The 24187-nt window shown below is 40.4% G+C and overlaps 1 protein-coding gene across 2 annotated transcripts in view; it reads left to right on the forward strand.

Moving 5' to 3' along the window:
- The window catches only part of mdm4 (MDM4 regulator of p53), a 32312-nt gene extending 9877 nt beyond the window's left edge, over positions 1–22435 (forward strand). For both annotated transcript variants that reach the window (XM_080209933.1, XM_080209934.1), the window contains exons 2-11: positions 598–696; positions 2290–2364; positions 3671–3804; positions 5356–5405; positions 10751–10818; positions 11953–12043; positions 13253–13407; positions 16848–17018; positions 18332–18436; positions 20298–22435. In XM_080209933.1, coding sequence (XP_080066059.1) covers positions 598–696; positions 2290–2364; positions 3671–3804; positions 5356–5405; positions 10751–10818; positions 11953–12043; positions 13253–13407; positions 16848–17018; positions 18332–18436; positions 20298–20867 — 1518 coding nt within the window. In that variant the 3' untranslated portion in view covers positions 20868–22435. The remainder of the gene's footprint in view (positions 1–597; positions 697–2289; positions 2365–3670; positions 3805–5355; positions 5406–10750; positions 10819–11952; positions 12044–13252; positions 13408–16847; positions 17019–18331; positions 18437–20297) is intronic.
- Positions 22436–24187: the final 1752 nt, after the last annotated feature.

The following is a 24187-nucleotide window of genomic DNA, read 5'->3' on the forward strand; positions in this document are numbered from 1 at the left end:
AGCCCTTTCACTGGTGCCAATTATTCCATTTGCTGAAGCAAGAGAGGGCAGATGTCATCTTGTCTAAATTGTAACTCCAGGTTTTTATACACTCCTTTGATTCAATGAAAAATGTGTGCTGTTGGGTTAAATGTATTATATATGGGGGAGTCCAGAACCAGGGTCATCGTTTGAGAATAAGGGGTAAACTTTTAGAACTGAGGTGAGGAGAAATTTCTTCATCCAGAGGGTGGTGAATGTGTGGAATTCACTACCACCGAATGTAGTTGAGGCCAAAACATTGTCTGATTTCAAGAAAAAAATTAGATATAGCTCTCGGGGCTAAAGAGATCAAGGGATATGGGAGGAAGGGGGAATTGGGATATGGAATTTGTTGGTCGGCCATGATCAAGGTGAATGGCGGAGCAGGCTCGAAGCGCCGAATGGCCTCCTACTCCTCCTAGTTTCTGTATATTGCCAGTTAACTTTGTGGATCTGGCAGGAAAATTTTGCCACCTGTACAACTGTGTTGTCCCTTTTGTGTACTCTAGCCCTTGTTGTACCGGATGTTCCTTGATAGCCAATTTTATAAATTGCCTTTCTATTCCCCTCCTCCAGATGCACAGACTCCCTGTCAACATGACAACAGCCTCCACGTCGAAACCATTTACATCATCTGAAAACCCATGCGGGGCCTCAGCAGAAAAGGTTGGCCAGGTAACTATCTGAGTTTCAGTGCAAAGAATCTGTTTCTTAATAAGAGATCCATCATAGAGTAAGTGAAGGCTTCAAACTGTAATACACCTGTTATTTGATTGTTGTTTCAAAATGTTAACTGTTGGGACAAATGGTTATCTGAAGTGGATATTTTGCCAAGCTGGGATGGACTTGGAGGAATAATGAGTTCATTACTACTGCTGCTGCTTAGAAGATTTGCCCCAATGTCTGTAGGTACTCAGATTGGATAATTTGGATTTGAGTGGCCCCAGATCAATTTATTGCCCTGAAAACTAAGCTATGACCAGCTTAAGACCATTAGACGTAGGAGCAGAATTAGCCCTCTCGGCCCATTGAGTCTGCTCCGCCATTCAATCATGGCTGATATTTGTCTCATCCCCATTCTGCTGCCTTTTCCCCTGACCCCAGATCCCCTTCTTTATCAAGAACCTATCTATCTCTGTCTTAAAGACAGTTTGTTCACTAAGCTATGCTAAAAGCTTTTTTTAAAAATTGGGGTCAATGGTTAGCACTGCTGTATCCAGTCAATTACAACCTTGGGTCACTGTCTGTGAACGGTACGGTACAGTATGGTAGCACAGTGGTTAGCACTGCTGCTTCACAGTTCTAGGGACCTGGGTTCGATTCCCGGCTTGGGTCTCTGTCTGTGCGGAGCTTGCACGTTTTTCTCGAGCCTGTGTGGGTTTCCTCCCATGGTCGAAAGATGTGTGGGTTAGATTGATTGGCTGTGCTGAAATTGCCCCCTAGTGTCTTGAGATGCATAGGTTAGAGGGATTAGTGGGTAAATGTGTAAGGATAGGTGGGGTAGGGCCTGGGTGGGATTGTGGCCAGTGCAAACTCGATGGGTCAAATGGCCTCTTTCTGCACTGTAGGGTTTCTATGGTTATAGTTTGCATGTTCTCCCTGTGTCTGCGTGGCTTTCTTTTGGGTGCTCTGATTTCCTCTCGCTGTGTAAAGATGTGCATGTTAGGTGGATTGACCATGCTAAATTGCCCCTTAATGTCCCAAGAATGTATGGGTGAGGTGGATTAGCCATGGTAAATGTGTGGAGTTACAACGGTAGGGCAGGGGAGAGAGGCTAGGTAACATTCTTGTCAGAGTTGGTGCCGACTTGGTGGGCCAAATGACCTCTTCTGCACTGTCGGGATTATATGATTCTAATTTTGGAAAAACATGAAACTAATAAACATATGTAAAGGTGTTAGTGGTGGAATCAGATCAGTTGTGATTTACAAAACGGACTTGGATGATAGAAAGAAAATTGTAGATGTGTGGGGAAAAAGGCAGCAGGTTGGGACTAGCTGTATGGCTCTTGCAGAGAATAGCTTTGATACGATAGACCAAATAACCTCCTGCTCCAACCATTCTTATGATCTTTCTTCAAGTGAGTTATTCACAACCTTGGATTTTCATTATACTTTGCATTAAGTCAGAAAGGCTTCCATATCTGCTGGTGTGTTTTCAAAAAAAATGACAAATGGAAATAAATGTATCAGTGTCTTACAAATGTGAATTAAAATTTTTGATATGGTTTTTAAAATTGCTGTTTGCTTCTGTCGGGCTTTTCTCTAGATAAGGCCGAAGACACCTCTGCTGAACATCCTGCATGAAGCGGGTGCATCAGGAGAACACTTCACATTGAAGGAGGTAAATAAAGCAATGGGAGTTTTTTTCTGTAATACAAATTTTTGCATCCAAACAACAAAAACGTTGTAGCTGGCTACGTTGGTTAATTATGGATTCACCTATGTGATCTTTTTGAAACGAAAAGATGTAACTCTCAGTTGGTTAAGGAAATTTGGGTGAAAATTCTTGTAGTCTAGTGCATTTTCAGTGACTTCAGTTGAGTTAGGGTGAAAGAGTCAATTACAAGGGGGCATAGGTTTAAGGTGCAAGGTTTAAAGGAGATGTACAGGGCAGGTTTTTTACACAGGGGTTGGTGGGTGCTTGGAACTCACTGCCGTAGAGGAAGCGGATACAGTAGTGACTTTTGAGGGGCATCTTGACAAATACATGAATAGAATGGAAATGGGGGCCACGGTCCTTGGAAGGGTCGGGGGGGGGTTTTAGTTAAGTCGGGCAGCATGGTCGGTGCAGGCTTGGAGGGCCAAAGGGCCTGTTCCTGTGCTGTAATTTTCTTTATTCATTGGATATCAAACCTATCTTTTAACAATCACATTTGACCACGCCTAAAGGACTGTAATGTTGTGATCGGTCCGCAACACACCATGCCTTTAAGAATGGCCTACTGACTTAAGGGCGAGGAGCATAGATTTATCAGAAGGAATCCTGGAATCATTGAATCCCTACAGTGCAGAAGAAGGGCATTCGGCCCATCAAGCCTGCATCGACATATTTGCAAGTGCGACTGATTATTAAACTGTGGGCTGGGCATTGCTACAATGCTGCAGTACTCAGTTTATGACACTAGAGGTACTCAGTAAACAATGTAAATAGAAAGCCATTTAGTGAAGAGTTTTATCTGAATGATAGTGCTGCATTACATTATATAAGTTAGTCTAGTTAATATGTGACAAAAATAGTTCAATTTAATAATTTGTTAGTAGTGAAATGGAAGTTGTTTATTTTCAGGTGAAACCCAAATTGCCCACAGCAGTGACCTGAGGGAGGATTCAAAAGTTTCAGCATTTTGACCGAAAATGAGTGCTGATGACTCCCCCCTCCCCCTCCATCCCCCTTGTATCTCTTTGCTTCCTCCTTGTAGAATAATAAATTCGGTGACCAAACCTCCACGCTCTCTGTTTAAAAGCATTCTAAAGACTTGCACTCCTCTGACAAGAAATTTCTCTGCATCTCTGTCTTAAATGGGAGGCCATTTTTGATATTGATACTTGTCCTTGCGTAAGTTTTGAGCAAGTGTGACTTCTGGCGTTTTAAGAAAAAAACTTTTGTTAGTGTGTGTGTTTTTGACGAGAGCTGTTCTCTCTTGCAGGTAATGCATTATCTTGGTCAGTATATAATGTTGAAACAACTCTATGACCAACAACAACAACATATTGTACATTGTGGAAATGATGCTTTGGGTAAAGTGTTTGGAGTCCAGAGTTTCTCCGTTAAAGATCCAAGGTAAAACTATTTGGGTTTTAAAACCTTTTTGTTATTGTTCCCTGGAAATTGCCTATTTTGAAAGGTAATCCAGTGCAACATTTTAGCCTGTCCGTACAACTACAAACCTTTCTGTGATGTAGAGATGCCGATGTTGGACTGGGGTGGACAAGATGAGAGGTCACATGACACCAGGTTTTTGTCCAACAGGTTTATTTGAAATGACAAGCATTTGGAGAGCTGCTCCTTCGTCAGATGAAAAGACAAAGGAGCTGCACTCCAAAAGCTTGTGATTTCAAATAAATCTGGACTGTAACCTGGTGTCATGTGACATTAAACTGTACAGTGTTATTTGTACTGGCAATGGTGCCAACTGGTGAGTTGCTTCTGAAGTGTGGCCCTTTTTAAATCCAGTCCAATTCTTTAGGTAGCCTGAGTCTGCATTGATTGCCATATGTATTGTGTTGTACAATTAAAAGACCTATTTGCTTATGCTGTTGACTCTCCACTTGGAAATTCTCATGTTCCTAAAAGCTGTTTTTATGAACTGCTTGCTCTGTAATTATGGTCTGACAAGCTTGCTAATGTAGTGTCCGTCATAAATGGGGACTGAATTAAATTTGTCCACCTTCTAAACTTTCCTCATCAAAGGTCACTCTTGGGTTTTACTCCGTATACCTAAAAGAGCAATACAAATGTGGCTGTTGGTAAACAACTAATGCTGTGTACATTGGAAGTATGAACAACAAATCAAAAGTGCTGGAAATGTTCAACCATCACAAGCATCACAACATAAATAGCAGGAGTAGGCCATTCATCCTTGAAGCTTGTGCTGCCTTTCATTTAAGTTCATGGCTGATTGTCTATCCTCCATTTCACTTTTCGATCACATCTTTATATCCCTCCGTTCCTTTAGCATTCAAAAATTATTAATCTCTGTTGTTTAAATTCAACTACTGAGCATCCACAGCACACTGGGATTCCAAAAATTCACAACCTTTTTGCGTGAAGAAATTCCTCTTCATTCCAGTACTAAATGACCATGCCCTTATTTTCAGAGTCTGACTGATGAATTTTCCTGAGATGTGAGTTTGTTTGGACTTGGTTTTTGCCTGAGTGGTCTGGGCTGTGTTATGAATTCAAGTCAAATGAAAATAAGCTGTGGCAAGTCATTGCATTATAATTTTTTGAAAACCTCTTTTTAAAATGCTATCCAAGGTTGAATAAGATAACAACTCGTGGGTAATCCCAGTACATTGTTTGCAGTCTGGTAGATTGTTGATTTGCGAGGTGAACCTGTAAGGTCAACGTAAAGGAGCTGCATTTAAGAGAGGTTAGGCCAAATGAAGAAGTGCCCATGGCATAAGTTACAAACCATTTTGTAACACTGAATTGATCAACTCAAATGTACACAATGGTTCTTTACCTAAAGCAATAACCAAACATTTTGTTTGGACTTGAATGACCAGGGGCTGTCTGTCGTGGAGGTTTGTCCAAATGTCGTTATAATGCATTGCATGCTGTATGAAGTAATATGTCTTGTAACATTTAAACATGCCTATCTTTTTGCAGCCACTTGTATGAAATGCTTTCAAGGAATCTAAGAGCTGCCAACTTTCAAGGTGTGTATATTGTTTTGGGTTTTTGTTCACTCATGAAGCACTTGTTTGAAATATATTGCAAAGTGAGGTAGTAAACTAATGGGGGAAAGAAATACATTTCTAGTGAAGGTAACCTGACGTAGTTATTGGTGGAAGCTACATTGTAGATATATCCATTAAATGTATAGTGATTTGAATGCTTCAGATGAGTGTTGATCAAAGACTGTTATCAGTTGAAAAGAAAGGAAGAGGGATTACATCATCTTGAAAGAATGATTTGTAGATGGTCTCCAACAATTTTTTCAGCTTGTGGCAGATTGCAAAAATGTGAAATTTAAACGTGATTTTTGTCATGTTTCCTTGGTTTGTGTTGAGTTTTTAAAACTATGACCTAACTTCAGCCTTGTTGAGCTGCAATTTGCTTTTAAAAATAAGTATACAAATGACGTATACTTTAAATATATAGCAAGAAAAATGCCCTGTAATTATACCTGATGTTACTTGGAAGAATAATCTGAGTTACCAAAGACAGAGAATGTATTCTTAAGTGGGGAAACTTCAATGTTTACCACTAAGAGTGGCTCGGTAGCATTATATTTACTGAGCTGGCTGAGTCCTGAAGTAAAAAGTCTGACAACACCAGGTTTTAGTCCAACCTATTTATTTGATAATATACTCGCAAGCTTTCGAGGGGTTACCCTCTTCGTCAGGTACAGAACTGTTAGACTGGACTTGTGACGGCTGGTGAGAGAACCAACATCAGCTTCAACAATCATTTGATCTCATCAATCTACTGGTCACTGATGAGTCTGTCCATACCATAGTGCAATCCTTGTGGAAACAAAGGTCCGTCTTCATACTGAGAAGACAATCTGTATTTTATGGTGCCATCACTGTACTAAATGGGATGGACTGAGAACAGAATGAGCAGTTCAAAACTGGGCAGCCATGAGACACTGTGGACCATCAGTAGTGGAGTTTCATTTCATCACAATATGAACCCTTGTGACCCAGCATATTCTTGCCATTATCCTCGAATCTTAAATTCAATGAGAAACCAAACAAGAAATGGCAGCAGGCAACCTAAAGAGAGGTGCCGATCTGATGAAATTAGGACACGGGGCTGTAAATATGCTGAAAAATTGAAGCAGCGTGTTCTAGATAGTGAAGCGCTTCCACAATCAACAGGTCTTATCAAAATTCGTCAACCAACAACTAACAGGAGGAGGAAGCTTCATAAACATCCTCATCATCAATTATGGAGGAGTCCAGCACCTGAATGCAAAAGAATATTGAGTGGATGATTCGTCTCTGCCAACATCCTGCATTCCCTGCCATTGCTGAAGGCAGTGTTCAGCCAGTTTGAATCACCCCGTGATATCAAGTGGCTGAGCTTACTGAATACAGCAAAGGTATGGACCCCAAGAAGAATAGACTGCAATGCTAAGAACTGGTGTTCTGGACCTAACTGTGCTGCTATCCAAGTTGTTCCAATACAGCAACAACACTGGCATTTACCTGACTAGAATGCTCAGCTGTTTCCTCCACAGAAAGCAGGACAAATCCAATCCAATCCAATCTCATCAACCTACTCTCAACCAGCAGCGGTTCATCAATAATGCCATCGTGCACATTTACTCACAATAACATGCTCACTGATGCTCAGTTTGTGTCCACCAGGCCACTTGACTTCGGACCTCATTACAGCCTCAGGTCAAGCATAAACACAAGCTGAATTTCAGGTGAGATGAGAGTAACTACTCTTGGGCATCAAGAAGCCCCTAATGGTACAAACTGTAGCCAGCACCAACAAAGGTGATAGTGCTGGTCAGAGGCTAATCATCTCAACCTTCAGAATATTGCTGCAGGACTTCCTCAGTATAATGTCGGAATCCCAACTATCATCAGCTGCTTCATAAATGATCCTCCACCATAATATCAAAAATTTGAAGGTCACTGCGCATTGTCCAGTTCCACTTGCAATTCCTAAGATAATGAAGCAGTCAGGGCCTGCGTGCAGAAAGGACAGAATGGGCTTAGGCCAGTAACGTGCATGCCAGGCAATGATAATGTCCAACTAGATCATGCGACTTCCCCATGACGTTCAGTGCGATTACAATCCAGTCTCCTACCATCAACATCTAGAGATTCACTTTTGCCCAGAAACTTAACTGATGACCCTGTAAACACCATGGGTATAAAAGCATGCCAGACATAGTATCCAGAATGAGCGACTCACCTTTTGAATGTCCAAAGCCTGACCACAATCGAGATGCACAAATTAGGAATGTAATGGTGTACTCTACACTTGCATGCTTGAGTACAGTTCTGACAGCACTTGAAGCTGTCTTTTGGTGCACCACCAAATCTTATCCATTTGCATTCCTTCACGTGCATCAGATCTGCATCTACGTAATGCGCAGCAGCAAATCGTCAAGGATTTTTGACACTGCCTCCCAAATCTGTGACCCCTACCACCTACAAGTATAAACACCGCAGCTGCATGGGAATATCACAGTCTCAAAGTTGCACACTATCCTTGACCACCCAGTCCTCCATTGTTGGATCGAAGTGCTGGAGCCTCACCTAACAGCATGGTCGGAATTCCTCCAGCATGCAGGCTGTAGTGCCTCAAGAAAACTGCTTGCCAGTACCTCACAAGCATTAATTGCAATCAATGCTGGCTTGGCCTGCAGAATGCATAAGAATTATTGCAAATCACCATGAGTTGCTTCATCCCACTTCGGTTTTCTGAAAATGGCATCTTATCCTTAACCTCAGTATCATGTTGCTGGATTTGCATATTTAATTGCTTAATAAACTCACTAGTGAAATTAATCTATCTGACCCAGAAAGGGAACAGTTTTGTTGTGAAGTCTTATTCTTTTGAAATTTTGAATTGTTACATTTTTGCTTTTTTTCTGCCTTCTCCATGCAAATCTTCTTTCTCCCTGTTTCTCTAAGCCTGAATTGACGTTGAATTTACCTGCTCTCCTTAACCTTTTATGGCCAGCAGATGCACCATTGACCTCTACTACATTATTAGTTTGCACTTTTAGCATATACTAGGAAAATAAGTTTTGAACTGAACAAAATGGGATAACGTCTGCTTGACTGAGCGAGATTCCCTTCTCCGTCAAATTCTGGCCCAGTATATTTAGCTTGGAAAAGGCATCAAGTGATTTTTTTTTATGCCATAAACTAATGAATGGGATGAGTCCTTGTTTCTGATCAAAAAATAAAATAATTTAAAGCTGGATGAATGTGCTAATCAGTAAGTCCGGTCTTGGTCAGACTATTAAAAGAGAGATCAGCTAATCTGCATTTGCACATTTGGCAACTAGAGTGCCATTGCCACTGTGGACCTGTGGAAATGACAATAGAATTGTAGAAGAATCATAGAATCCCTACCGTGCAAACCACCTCCCCCGCCGCCCCCCCCCCAACCCCCCACAAGGCCATATTTACCCTGCTAGTCCTCCTGACACGAAGGGTCAATTTACCATGGCTAATCAACCTAACTCGCACATCTTTGGATTGGGGGAGAACTCTGCATAGTCAACCAAGACTGGAATTGAATCTGGGTCTGTAAAAGAATGGTGTATGGTCTAGAAATAGACTTGAGATTGAAAATTCTCTATTGTAGAGCCCTCCTGATATCATGAAATTGAAATCAATGCACATTTGAGGGAAATATATCAATGCTCCACCCTATTTATCTGATCACTTGTAATTTAATTTCTGGGCATGAACAAGTCTATTATGTAAATAGGCTGCTTGCTGTTCAGAGGTTGGTGTCTGTTGTTTCAGTTTATGTACAAGTTATTAGATATTGGATGGGCCCCTACCTGCAATACCATTAGAGAGTAAATTATTCAATCCTGAAAATTGGACAGTCCCTGCTTGGATGATGAGATATATATAATTTGGCTATATGAATGGCAATAATAATGAAGATCACTCCATTTTCATACAGATGGATGCCTGGCATTTTTTTCATGCTAGTGGGAAGGTGACCAGTATGATGGGAAATGCAAAGTTTGCATTAAATTTATGCATCTTCCAGAAGCATGTGTTCATTTTGGTTTTCATTCCCTGGCTTGGTATTTTTAAAGTGAGTATTTAAGCTGATGGAAATAATAAATACAATTATATTTATACCTGCATTTCATCTCCCATCATCCTTGCCCAACCCGCTGTTTTTCTTGACCTTATAGGTCCTTGCTGCCACCATGCTTCCTTCTCCAGCTGGCAAATGTCTGGATGCAGACTTCAGTTATTGCTTTCAGTTTTACTCTGATCAGCTGATTTTAAAAAAACTGCATTTCTGTAGTGTGGAATTGGTTCTGTCAGTTGACCCGCCCCACTCAGCTGACCATTCCACTACAATGTGCTCCATTTGGCACTGTGGCCAAGAACTGATGAAGCTCCTCCAGGTAGGGGCAGGTGAGTTGGAATGTCAGCCAATGTCTGAATATGAACTCCAACTTCCTGGTATGGGATGTGTGATATGTGGCTTCTTGCTGAATTGTCCTTTTTTTTTCAGTTCACACCTGTAGATTTGCAAATTCTCATCTCCAAACCTAAAAGCAGATTTTTTTTATATACAGTGCAGAATACTTTGGTAGGAAAATGACTCTGGACAGACTTAAGGAATTAAATTAGATGCCTATATGCTGGGTTCACGTTCAGGGCACCTTAGTTTTTCATGCTTTCTGAACCGCAAGTCCTAGTAGATTCCAGAACTTTGTGTTAAAGGCACACAAAGATACATGACCATTGGTTTGCAACTGAACATTGATAATTATACCATGACAAATGGCTGCTTGATTTAAATCTTGCAATGCAAGCCATGTGTTATGCAAAAGGCATGTAGTTATAATCAAGTTATACATTGAAGTGTATGAATGTGCATTAATAAAATGAATTTTTTTTGAAATAACTAGGTACGTAGTAATCAACATGCAATTAGTTAGACCAAAAAATTCATTTATTTGGTGCAATGAAATGTTGAGCCTTGTTGTAATTGAAGCATTAGTTACAAATATTAGGCAATGAAGAGATCTTCCTGAAGTTCGCTACGTTATTCAGGTGCAAGAACGTTTCCCTTTGTACAGCTGAACTAAAAAAATCCTCTTTGATCCTTACATTAACTGTAGATCTGCACTCTGATTTCTTCTGCTGGGAGGAAGTTGTGTAACTGAGCACTGGAATGAGAGGAGCATACTAATCAGGGAAACTAATCCTTCTTCCTCGTATTCAATCAGTGACCTGAGGTTGAGTGGTAACACACAATGAATTCCAAATGATTGTTGTGAGATGGTTAATATCGGGGAAGGTGTTCTTTTTTTTTACCTGCAATGCAGATGCGGCACAGACTCGCACAGTTGTAAAGGATACGAAATGCCTGCCTATGAGGGAAGATCGTCTGAAGGTAAACCACTGTGTGATTTGTTTTGTACAGAGTGGCCCCGTCTCTGTACTTCCTGTCTGTGTGCTCTCTCATCGGAGCTCAAGACGGGTAGGACAGAGTCTTCTCCTCTGTTTTTCCAGAGTTCTCTTCTCTGTTCGTTGAAGGATGTAGCACCTTTTTCTCTGTTCACTTGGATCAATTTGTGGATGACGGTGGAAATGAACAGGCTCCTTTTACGCTTAAAAATGTAATTTTAAAAAATACCATTTAGTTTCCTAAACATTCCATTTTGTGGGTGGAAAGGAGGAAAGAATTTAATTTGTAGATATGTGACACTGTGAATGCAAATCTTCTCTTCTGTTTACTAGACTTGGTATGTTTTGTTTTATTTAACAACACTACATCTGCAAGTTTCCATTCTTGTCCATTGCATCAGGGACATGTTATTGAGCTTGAGTATGTAATAACCAGAGTATTATATGTCATTGTCTGGCACTGATTGTTTAGAGAGTTTGTTTGTGATGGCATAAGCTACTTTTTTGAATTTTCTAATTCTATTCCTGTGAGTATTAGCCACTTCCTTAAAACAAAAACAAAATCCAGAATTTTGCAAGTGTTTAAATCTTTACCTGGCAGTGCAAGCTAAAATCTTAAAATCTGGAAAAGAAAAATCATGTAAATGTGTTTTTTTTTAATAAGATGTTATTTCACCAGGATCTGCATTTTCTTCAGTGCAGACAAGCTGCTTTACAACTTCTTATAATTGTGGCTACTTGTTTTTCCTCCCCATGAATGTAAGTGGCCTCCTTACTTTTCCCCACTCCTGGTTCAGCCCTGATCCATTTGACATGAATATGTAATAACTTACATCTATTAGGACCTTTAACATAAAGCATTACTAGCACAATTTGACTTGATAAACACCAGTAGGGAGGATCAATTTATTGCACACCTAAATGGCTTCAAAATTTATGTAAGTTCTATAAGTAACTTTCCTTCTGTTTCCAAGGGGTTTGGAAACATCCAGCCTGGGTTCTGCCTTTTTTTTTGGCTATAGACACAAAGAACGGTGACTGAGTGGAACTGCTACATCCTATTCACAATCAAAAGATAATGATATAAACATTTGCTCCTTACTCTGTCTTTCCCATGCAGCGTCCTGCATCAGGTGAACTTAGTGATGAAGAAACAACTGCCTGGAGCATACCAACTACCTCACGTTTAAAAAGAAAGAACTCTGAATCGGGTTAGTGCTAGATTGTTTATGATGGTTGAAGATTTAAAGTAAGGTTTGTATTTTACCTGGTGATTGCATATCTCAGATGTTTCAAATGAAATGAACTACTTTGAAGTATGAAAGTGGCAAGCATTCTATGCAAGGCAGAGTCCTAGAATGAGGCTTGGAACACAACCTTTTGATTCAAGGCAAGTGCAATACCAATTGAGCCAAGTTGACAAGAAAACTGATCACAACTTTAATTTTGCATTATAGAACTGATAGGGTTCGGGGTGATCCCATTATCATTTAGGTGATTGGGCTCTGGAACCATGCAGTAGAAGGGGTTAATGCTGCGTATGTAACTAGACGTCTACACGGGTGATGTAAGATTACATGCTGAGAGATGGTTATTTGTGGAGCTTTATACTAAACATGTGTTGTACATTTTTATAAGGTAAAGTTTTCCAACAACCTTTGCCTGCAGTATTTGTAAATTCTGACCAAGGACAGTCAAGGCCCATAGCTAGACTGTACCTTGTGTTTGTATAGAAGTTTAGCCAGAAGTCTTAACTGTTTGTTGAATACCAGCAGTTATCTTTTCTAAATTTCAGTCCTTTTTATAAACAACAGTTTAGTGGTTTTAAAATCTGTGTTTCTTGGTTACACTTATCCTGGGATCCCCAGTATCTCAGGACTGTATTGTCTTGATTAAGCATTTTGTATCATCTGGCATTGCTTCTGGAATTCACCCCATCAGTCCTGTGATTCCCAGTAACTATCAAGATTTTTCAGTTTATTACCTTTTGTGTGCCTTTGAGGAGTCTGGTATTGGAATCCTTTCCATTGCTCAGACTGAGTGAAGGTATCAAGCACTCCTGTGTCAGATGCAGCATGGCTAGAAACTGAATGCAGTTGTTTCCATCTGCCCCAGAATTTGTCTAGGCTAAGATTTGAGAAAACACTGTCAAAATAACTTATTCTCCCATTTTTCTTAATTGCTAGTTCTGAGGGAGATAGTTGGGAACTGCTGTGACCCCTATGCTGATGACAAGCAGTATCAAGATTCTTCAATTTCAGTCTTGTGCTTAAAATTAATTTGTATAAGATGGTATAGTTCTGAACCCCCGATGTTTTCTTTTAGAATTCTATTGCTTATTTTAAGTACTGTGCTTGGGAATGTTCAAAACTGAATGAGCAGAGTGTTTGGGGGAAAAATGAATGTGTTTAATTTTGTAGATGAGTCTGTGACAGATGATCAATGTGAACGTCAAACCAAAAATAGTATTTCTGATCTCTGGGATGCTGCCGGACTGCCATGGTGGTTTATTAAAAGCTTGCGCACTAATTATGGAAGTAGGAGGAGTGGGTCAACGGATATTCACAGCAACCAGGTGAAGTGATCTTTAAATATTTCATGACTTTTTTAAAAAAACTTTGAATACCATGCCATTCTCTTTGAAAAGTTCTGTGCGTCAAACAATGTTCCCCAAGGGGATAGATAGACAAACTGGTGCCATTAATCAAACAAAATTAAATGAACTGGGAGCAAGATGCAAAACTGAAATGTGCAGACAGCATACCTTCTGCTGCCCTGTTCGCTATGCTTGATGTACCTCACTTCCACCCCTAGCACTGACTTTAAAATTACTAACTCATAGAAACAAGTTAAATGCGGTTGATTGCTCTTACCCCAAAACTTTTAAATACTGTGCAGTAAGCTCTTATACATGACTATTGATGGTCATTAAAACAAGCATTTAATGCACTGCTGAAGTGTGATAGAGCTGCCTGCAACAATTCCCTTGGATTCTCGGTGTTTACCTATAGAGAGAGTTTGTCATTGACACCAAAATCTCAAATGCAAAAAACGTGATGAAAGATAGCTTTAAAAAAATGTTCTTGTCAGAGTTTTCCATTTTGCATTCATCGGGACAAATCGCAAGAATACCAGATGTAAAGGGAGCAACAGTTTATACTCTGAGAAGATAGTGCTGATTGGTAGAGATGTTGCCATGGGGAATGTACCAGTTGATGGTGACTAACAATTAACTGCCAAGCATCGTTCTGAGTGTTGGTTATGAATACTAGCAGTTACCTTTTCTAAATCTCAGTCCTTTTGTAAACATAACAGTTTACTGATTTTAATATCTGCTTTTCTTAGTTACACTTCAGCTGGTATCTGATTCAGACGCACACAAAGGTCTCGACTGAACTGAAGTATCCCAAGACTGTATAGTCTTGATAAAGTGTCTGGCATTGCTTCCAGAATTCACTGTATCAGTCCTGTGATTTGCAGTAACTATCAAGATTTTTCCAGTACCTTTTTTGTTCCTTTAAGGAGTCTGACATTGGAATCCTTCCCGTTGCTCGGATTGAGAGATGATATCAAACACTCCTGTGTCAGATGCAGCACGATCAGAAACTGAATGCAATTATTTTCACTCTGCCCCAGAATTTGAGAAAATCACTTGAGCTATTGCTTGGTAGATCCTGAAATTTAAAATGCTGTTGAGGCATTGAATAAGATAAGAATCAGATAAAGGTTCAATGTAATGCATCTTTGACAGCCTTTAGAATTAGCTTCAACAACCTAACATTGTTTTTATTTTAAATTGTGGAAGACATTAAGCTCATCAGTCCTCATCCCGGCATTGAAAGCTGAACACAGATAGCTAAATTGGCCATTCACCATCTTTTTATCAGAAGAAGCGATGGATTGAAAAATTCAAATGAAATAACAACTGGTTTTGAGTTCTGTGTTTGTGTTAGCTCTTGTCAGTTTTTTTAACCAATAATTTTATAACTATCTGCAAATTTGGTTCATTAAATATTCACAAACTGACATTTTGGATAATAATTTGATTATTATCGTATATTAATTGTTAAACCAGGCAGCTTAGCTTTGTCCTGAGGAATGTATCAGTGAATGGCTGTACTTAGTTAACTGAAACGAACACAATCTTCTTGTCTGCAAAGAACAGGGCCCTGTGTAATAACATATGTAGCTTCCGGTATATACACATCCCCTCAGTGCATTAGGAATTACGCCGACAACCAATTTAAGATTGTCATTCGGGCTCCCAGTATGGTGCATTTGCTTGTGTTGCAGAACCATGATGTGGGTATGCCGGCGTTGGACTGGCGTAAACACAGTAAAAAGTCTGACAACACCAGGTTTTAGTCCAACCTATTTATTTGATAATATACTCACAAGCTTTCGAGGGATACCCTCTTCGTCAGGTGAATGGAGAGTTCTGGCCTCAGACAGAGCATATAAAGCACAGACAGTTTAGAGATTACTGATTAGAATGCGAATCTTTACACCTAACCTGCTGTTCAAGACCTGAAGTGGCTGATAATGTGAGTGGAAGGAGCACTGATCACAGTTTAAAGAGATGTGTATTGTCTCCAGACAGTACAGTAAGTGAGGTTTTGCAAACCCAGGCAAGTCACGGGGGTTACAGATAGTGCGACATGAACCCAAGATCCCTGTTGAGACCGTCCTCATGTGTGCGGAACTTGGCTATCAGTCTCTGTTCAGCGACTCTGTGCTGTCGTGTGTCATGAAGGCTGCCTTGGAGAACGCTTACCCGAAGGTCAGAGGCTGAATGCCCGTGACCACTGAAGTGTTCGCCAACAGGAAGGGAACAGTCTTGCCTGGTGACTGTCAAGCGATGTTCATTCATCCGTTATCGTAGCGTCTGCATGGTCTCCCCAATGTACCATGCTTCGGGACATCCTTTCTTGCAACGTATCAGGTAGACAATGTTGGCCGAGTTGCAAGAGTATTTACCATGTAAATACACACCCCCACTTCTTGCTTTCAGACAACCACACAACCTCAAACAGACCATTGTTCGCAGCAAACTACCCAGCCTTCAGGAGAACAGTGACCACAATACCACACAACCCTGCCACAGCAACCTCTGCAAGACATGCCGGATCATCGACATGGATATCATCATCACACGTGAGAATACCGTCCACCAGGTACATGGTAAATACTCTTGCAACTCGGCCAACATTGTCTACCTGATACGTTGCAAGAAAGGATGTCCCGAAGCATGGTACATTGGGGAGACCATGCAGACGCTACGACAACGGATGAATGAACATCGCTCGACAGTCACCAGGCAAGACTGTTCCCTTCCTGTTGGCGAACACTTCAGTGGTCACGGGCATTCAGCCTCTGACCTTCGGGTAAGCGTTCTCCAAGGCGGCCTTCGTGACACACGACAGCGCAGAGTCGCTGAACAGAGACTGATAGCCAAGTTCCGCACACATGAGGACGGTCTCAACAGGGATCTTGGGTTCATGTCGCACTATCTGTAACCCCCGTGACTTGCCTGGGTTTGCAAAACCTCACTTACTGTACTGTCTGGAGACAATACACATCTCTTTAAACTGTGATCAGTGCTCCTTCCACTCACATTATCAGCCACTTCAGGTCTTGAACAGCAGGTTAGGTGTAAAGATTCGCATTCTAATCAGTAATCTCTAAACTGTCTGTGCTTTATATGCTCTGTCTGAGGCCAGAACTCTCCATTCACCTGACGAAGAGGGTGTCCCTCGAAAGCTTGTGAGTATATTATCAAATAAATAGGTTGGACTAAAACCTGGTGTTGTCAGACTTTTTATTGCAGAACCATACCAGAGGACAAGTTTAACCAGGGAGTAGATGTAATGGAGGCCATTGACTGATGGAGATTAGAACACTCTCTTGTGTGGAACAAAGTAATTACAATGTGCAAAAAAAAAAGTGGCACGTTAGATTAATTTATTTTGAGGCTGAATAAAATTACAATATTAATGCACCATTTTTATTCCTCAGGATATAGACACTGCCATTGTTTCTGACTCGACTGATGATCTGTGGTTTCTGAATGAACCTGCCAGTGACCAAATAAATGTGGAAATCAAATTGGAAACCATTGAGCCAAAAGAAAAAGCTGCGTGTGAGGACCAGAAAGTGGAGGAAGGAAGAAACACAGACTGCAAGGAGGTAGGCAAAATATTAAAGCAGGCAGAAGTTACTTCTGGACACATCGGTCATACGTGATGCTTCTCTGTGCTCTCCTCCCCATCACCACCACTTGAGCTATTGCTCGATTGGTCTTCAAATTTAAAATGCTGCCGAGGCATTGAATAAGATAAGAATCAGATAAAGGTTCAATGTAATGTACCTTTGACAGCCTTTAGAATTAGTTTCAACAATTTAACATTTTTTAAAAATTGTGGAAGACATTGAGCTCATCAGTCCTCATCCCGGCATTGAAAGCTAAACACAGATAGTTAAATTGGCTGTTCACCTTGTTTTTATCAGAAGAAGCAATGGATTGAAAAATTCAAATGAAATAACAACTGGTTATTGAGTTCTGTGTTGGTATTAGTTCTTGTTTTGTCATTATATATTAATTAAATATTAATAGTTGGTGTGGGGACCTTCCATCCATAGGTGGGTGCTTCCTGCAAATTATGGTCAATCACTTCTTGTGGACCAAGTTAAACCGTTCTCAATTAGCGAGAAACAGACTTCGCCGGGGAACTGGCAACCTAGAAAGTTCAGAAGGCTGTTATAATCTTTGTGTACTGTTTTGTGCAGTTCATTTCCAGAAAGTACAATATTTATTTAAAACTGACAAGCCCATTTACACTTTGAAAATTTTTTTGTGAAGTTTGGTAATAATGGCAATAGCTAGTTAAAAGATTTTTTTTACCCTGGTCGTTGTCTCTCAGGTTAAAAAGTGCTCACTTTCCTGGCTGGAGAAGAACCTTCAATGCATTCTTTGGGGTTTGGAGCCGAAAGTAGTCCAAATAGATGTCATAAAAATCACTTCTCTGAAGGCTGTTAACTTCACAAGAGAAATCTTGAGCTTGTGGGCAATTGACTTAAGTTAAATGCCCTGAATGTAGCACGAGTTGCTTCTAATTCAACAAGCTCAGCCATAGAAAACGCAAGAGTGAAATGAGTGGGGTGATTTTTGCTCTGGTGTAGTATGGCGGTGCTTCATTGAAGTCGATATGTCATCAGGTGCACGTAGGCAGTGCTACAGTGCATCTAACCTGTTATATATGACTCGGAAGTACTCGATACTGTCACTGGGTACAAATATAAATACCCAACATCATATCATTCTCCACCGTGAATGCGAACAGTTGGTAATCCTAACCTGCAAGTAGCCAAGGTAAGAATCACAGCGCACTTAATAATTTAGTGACTTGCAGTTTAGCAGTAGTTGTCTTGCTATCTTCTCCATTATGATTTTTTTTCCACCACTACTCCTGCCCCCGACCCTGGCCTTTTCCTCCCTCTAGGTTATTGAAGTTACAATATACGAAGCTGATGATGATTTGCCAAGCTCGGGGGATGCTACTGACACAGAAATCTCTGAAGTGGTTGAGAATTCCAGTGATATAAAGGTAAAGGCCTGATGTTCTGGGGTTTATTTGTTTCAGTCTTGCGCCAAGATGGTGTATAATGCAATTTTAATACAGTAAAAGGCTTATAATATTACATCAATTTTTGTACACCTGTTTTCCACTTTTCAGGAGTGAGATCGATTTTAATAAATTGATCTTTACTTTGAAATTTAGGCTTAATTAAAGTTGCCTTAATTATTAATAAAGAGTTGAATGCATACATCAGTGCAATTTAAAAACTAATCCTGGGGGTTGACCAGAAACTGAACTGGACCAGAGGCTGGGAATCCTGCAACGAGTAACTCACCTTCTGACTCCTCAAAGCCTCTCTACAAGATACAAGTCAGGAGTGTGAAGGACTACTGTCTATTTGCCTGGATAAGTGCAACTCCAACAACACTGCAGAAGCTCGACACCATCCAAGACAAAGTAACCCACTTGACTGGCACTCCATTCATTCCCTCCACCATCGCACAGTAGTAGCAGTGTGCGCCATCTACAAGACGCACTGCAGCAACTCACCATGGCACCTTTGACAGCACCTTTCGACTATGGCTACCACCTACAAGGACAAATGCAGTAGATGTATGGGATTACCACCACCTGCAAGTTCTCCTCCAAGCCACTCACCATCCTGACTTGTAAATATATCACCATTCCTTCATTGTCAATGGTAAAAATCCTGAAATTCCCCCCATTACAGCACTATGGATGTACCTGCACTATATGGACTGTAGCATCCAAGAATGCTTCATGCTACTTCCTTCTTGAGGGCAGTTGGGGATTGGCAGTAAATGCTGGCTTAGTCAGCAATACCCATCTTTTCCATTCTTGACAAAAATATGAAACCCAGCATTGAAATATTAAATTGACCTCAACAGCTTTTTGTGCAAATCTGGAATTTTCCCCAACCCTTTTGGCAGCAACCCTGAACCACCCCATACGGAATCTTATTTGGAGCTCTCCATCAGAAAGATTTATCTGCCCCATTAGGATGCTTTAATCCTATGTACATCCATTTAATTATCTCACCTTCCGTATTCAAGGGAATATCCTACTATATGCAGTGGTGGGGCGATGGTTACCATTGCTCCCTCACAGCGCCAGATTCCCAGGTTTGATTCCAGCCTTGGTCATTGTGTGCGTGGAGTTTGCACGTTCTCTCCCTCTGCCTCCCCACAGTCCAGAGATGTGCAGGTTAGGTGGATTTGCTATGCTAAATTGCCCATTACTGGCCAAAGATGTGTACGTTAGGTGGATTTGTTGGATGGGACGCTCTTTCAGAGAATCAGTGCAAATTTGATGGTTGCGTGGCCTCTTCCTACACTGTAGGGACTTTATGATTCTGTGAAACTTTCAGTGTAATTAGTCATTCTAGCCTGGTATCATTCTTGTCTTGCTCCACTTTCAGCATAAATTTATTCTCCTGAACACTACATGGTGACTAGCTAGAGCTCTGTATAATTGTAATATAACTTGACTCCAAGTACGCCGTCATAAGAATCTGAGCCATTCACATTCCACTAATCCTTTTAACTTGTGTACCTATGAAAAATATAGAAATGTTGAAATGATAGACTGCACTATAATTGCATTTTTTCCAAGTTTAATTATATAAGATGAACGTCTGTCATTAAAATTTTATTTCAGACGACACAATTTATGCACCTGGAACTTAGTAAATTAAATAACAGAAACAGGATAGATACTGATCACTATTAAATAAAATATTGATCAAATTCACACCTTCGTAGGTAGACATGTTGATGGAAACAACATTTGCAAAGTGGTCCTCCAACATGTATTTCCTGTTTCCAGCACTGAGAGCCACAGTGACTTTCTTTCCTGCTTTTCCTTTTAGGATTCCTGGAAATGCACCAAATGTGGAAAGTGTAATCCTTCTCAGAAACAATACTGCCTGCGATGCTGGGCTCTTCGCAAAGGCTGGCACCTTAACCCTAAGTTTGTACATTCCACATCTGACCCGTTCATTGCTGGGTTTGAGGCGATGGAACATGAGAATATAGACGTTCCTGATTGTAGGAAGTCTGTTTCTGAGCCTCTAATTCAAAACTCGCAACTAAAATACAAGGACAAAGGGAAACATGCCCAGTATGATACTTCTGAATCTTTAGAAAGCCTTTTGCAGCCGTCAACATCAAGTATCAGCTTGTCTGGAAGTAAAGAGGACCTTCAGTTTGTGGGTCAAGAAACAAAAACACAGTGTGAAGGATCCTTACATTTTCAGAGGAACCGCTTGGGGCCCTGTCTTGTCTGTGGTGTGCGACCCAGGACTGGGAATATCATCCATGGAAAGACGGGACATCTTGTAGCATGCTATGCATGTGCTAAAATGTTGCATAAGCGCAAAATGCCTTGTCCTGTGTGTGCACAGCCAATTCATACAGTTATAAGAACTTTTATAGGGTAGCTACATGATTTGCTGTAAATGTGATTTATATTGAATGTAATGTGTAAATCATCTCCTCTGCTTATGATCCTTGATCCATCTGGGATTTTCTTTATAATGAAAAAGAACAAAATTACTTGAAAAGGCAAAACTTTAGTATATCGTGACATGTGTACTGCCATGATGTCATCCTGGAGTTTTGACAATTCTCCATCAAGAAAACAAGCCTACATAGTTCATAGTTAATTAAATTAACACTGCATTGTGAGCTAACGGGTGAATTGAAGTACTGTGAACATAGCTTTGTTAGATTTTCAGTTTTTGGAAATTATAATTACTTTGTAAAGGCTCAACGTGCATTAGTGTAGCCAACATACTGGATTCTGCTCCAAATAACCAACAGACTAGAATTGAGTTTGACTGCAATATTTATTTTCGTTTTTTTTTGGGCAATTTTGAACAGCTCTAGTGGTGGTACAGAAATTTGTTCCTTCAAAAAAAATTTAAATATTTTTGATATTTTTACTATTCGTTTCTCCATTGCAAGTTGTCGCACTGTTTTGCTGAGGGAATAGTTTTTCGTTGGTAGCACTCCTGCCTCCAAGTCACAAAGTTCAAACTTCTATATTTTGTAGGTGGTGTCTATCCAGTCTATGTTCAAGTCTCTTTATCTTGTTACTGCTCTCGTTTTCCTCCTTGGAGGCAAAGTTATTGCTTATCGTATTTAGTTTACTGCTACATTGCTTGCCTTATTACTATTTGATTATAAACACTAATCTTGAACCTTGTACTTTTGATTCCGTTGGTTTATTAGGGTATACTTTGAAACTTCATAGGCATCATGATGTACCACCCAATATGCTTTGTTTAATGTTATAGTTCTCTATGCTCAGTGCATAATTTCTCTTTGATTCCACTATTGCCTTCATCCATGATGAGTCTATAGTTATTTGCAATGTTGTGTAAAGGAAAATGCTTTTTCGACATGTAGCTCCAATTTGGAAAGGCACAATTTGACTTTCTACTGGATATTAATTTAATATGGACAAAGGTGTCATAGAAGAACCAGTGACGTCATTGGCTGTCTCAGATTACTATTGACAGTGTTAAAAATGAATGTTTCTAGGAAGCTGTGCAAAATATGACACCAGTCCAGATAGCTTACAGGCTTCAATTTTAAAATCAAACTGAGACAAAAGTCACAGAACAGAATTATTTTCTTGAACTTGAAACCAGTCACTGCCATGCACTGATCCTTTCAGATGTTAAATAATTCTAATAAGCTACTACCGCCCTCCCTCAGTTTATGGGTGAGGAAAGATATTCCATTTAATGCTTACTTATACTCTTGTGAAAAGTTCCTATGTTGACAAGTTAATTGAGTGGTTTGTAATTTACTGTAATGGTACCATAATTTTCAAACCCCTGGTTGAAGTACCTACTGTTTTTGTTATTTTTGAGTGTTTGTGTGGAAGTCACTTCAAAACATTTAAGCCGCTTTGTGCTGTCACTTGCTCCAGTACTGCCAGCGAATGGACATTTGCTCCAATAAACTATACTGAGGCTACCAGTTTGATGTTTCTCTTTCAGTGAGTTGCTCTAATGTGTATTTTCTTTGGCCTAAAAAACATTTCTGTACTTAACAGCTCTTTTAAGCATGAAAAGAAAACCCTTTCAAGATCAGATTGCTTGGTTTTTATTGGTGTTCTGACAGACAATTTAGCATTTTTAGTTCTGGCATAGTTACATGCAGTGTCTTATCAGAAGCCTTTTCTGGTTTTGAATACTTGGCACCATGAAGTATAGCTCCTTCTGGGTGTGTTAGAGGGTTGGAGAATGCACAGAAAGGTAATTGGTATATATGTAGTGCAAACCTGCCAGAGTTGGAAAACAAAATCTATTTTAATGGGCGGAAGTGAACAGAGTGACTAGCCAAATCCCAGAGCCAAGCAGAACTAGAGTTTCAGGAGAGAGGGAAAAAAAGGAAGTGCAAGAAAATTGGAAATGGAGTTACAGCTCAGAAATCAGACAGATGGAAGCCATTAGGGGAAAACCTCCTTACCTGGTAACCATCCACATTTTCCCATCCCAGAATCAAGTTTTGAAGTCCTTAAGTACACTAGATTCATTTCCAAATGGAATCCTTTTTTGCAACTTTTGGAAAGGTAGCAGAAAAGCTGCAGTTGATAAGAGGTCTATCTGTGCTAACTCTGCTATGTCCACTAGTTATGAACAGACCAAGGCTGCCATCTGTGGTGCTAATGAGATAGTTGCAGAGACCATTCTGGAATACTCAAAGAAACCCACATAAGCGTAACTAGAGTTTAAAAGGCTAAAACAAATAGTGTTTGACTGACAAGTCTGCTCTCTCAAAAATGCAGTTTACTTCTGAGCAATTTAAAAACTACTTCCCCTTCAACTGCAAGAATGTACTTGAAGCAGAAGGTCCTCACAGACAAGAATACAGCAGTCATGGCAGCAAACTTTGACTTCACCTATAATCTGGCAACCCAGAGTGGACCATTTCCAATCCACCTCCTCAAAGCTAGTCCAAAAGGGGATCACCCAGAGACTTGTGTGTTCCAAATGTAACAAAATAGGATGTTCCAGACCTGAATGCAGAAAGCTAATTCCTGTGGATCTGGTAGGGTTACATAAGAGTAGTCCAAAGAAGCTTACTCCGGTTGGTGGTATAATAGATCAATCAATCAGTGACCTTTGCTGCAGAAGCTAGCCTCTGTGAGGCTATTAACCTTGCACATGGCCCTGCTACTGGAGTTTTTGTCCTCCGAGAATCAGTGACCTCCATACCCTTTCCAGGGTGCAAACAAATCCATTGGTCTGTCCTGGGATATGGACACTCAAATCTTGATGTTGGCAGAAATATATTTCCCACATGGGAATAATATGGTTGGCAGTAGCATTCCTGCTAACTAGACCATCCAAGCAAAAAACAAGAGTATAAAGCACATTGTATAGACTGCCTGCTCAGAGGCAGACACTACCTAGGTCCATGAATGCTGCTACTTGTGAGATGAGTTGCAGAGACCTTCAGGGTGGCTGGCAAATGAATGGGCAATGTTCCATTGGATTATACCCCAGCGTACTACTGGGTGATATGAAAAGTTGCCTATGCTATCCTGAGGTGGACATATGGACACCTGCAAATGATTAGCCTGTGTCAGCTACAATTTTTTTTTACTGGCCTTATCTCAGGGCCATTCGGTGCTTAGAACTGCTGCATTACAGCACCAGGAACCCTGGTTCAATTCTTGCCACAGGCGACTGGCTGGAGTTTGTACATTCCCCTTGTGTCTGCATGGGTTTCTTTTGGGTGCTCC

Source organism: Carcharhinus amblyrhynchos, chromosome 22, assembly GCF_965287045.1.
Source record: "Carcharhinus amblyrhynchos chromosome 22, sCarAmb.v2.hapA, whole genome shotgun sequence".
In the NCBI taxonomy this organism is placed as follows: domain Eukaryota; kingdom Metazoa; phylum Chordata; class Chondrichthyes; order Carcharhiniformes; family Carcharhinidae; genus Carcharhinus; species Carcharhinus amblyrhynchos.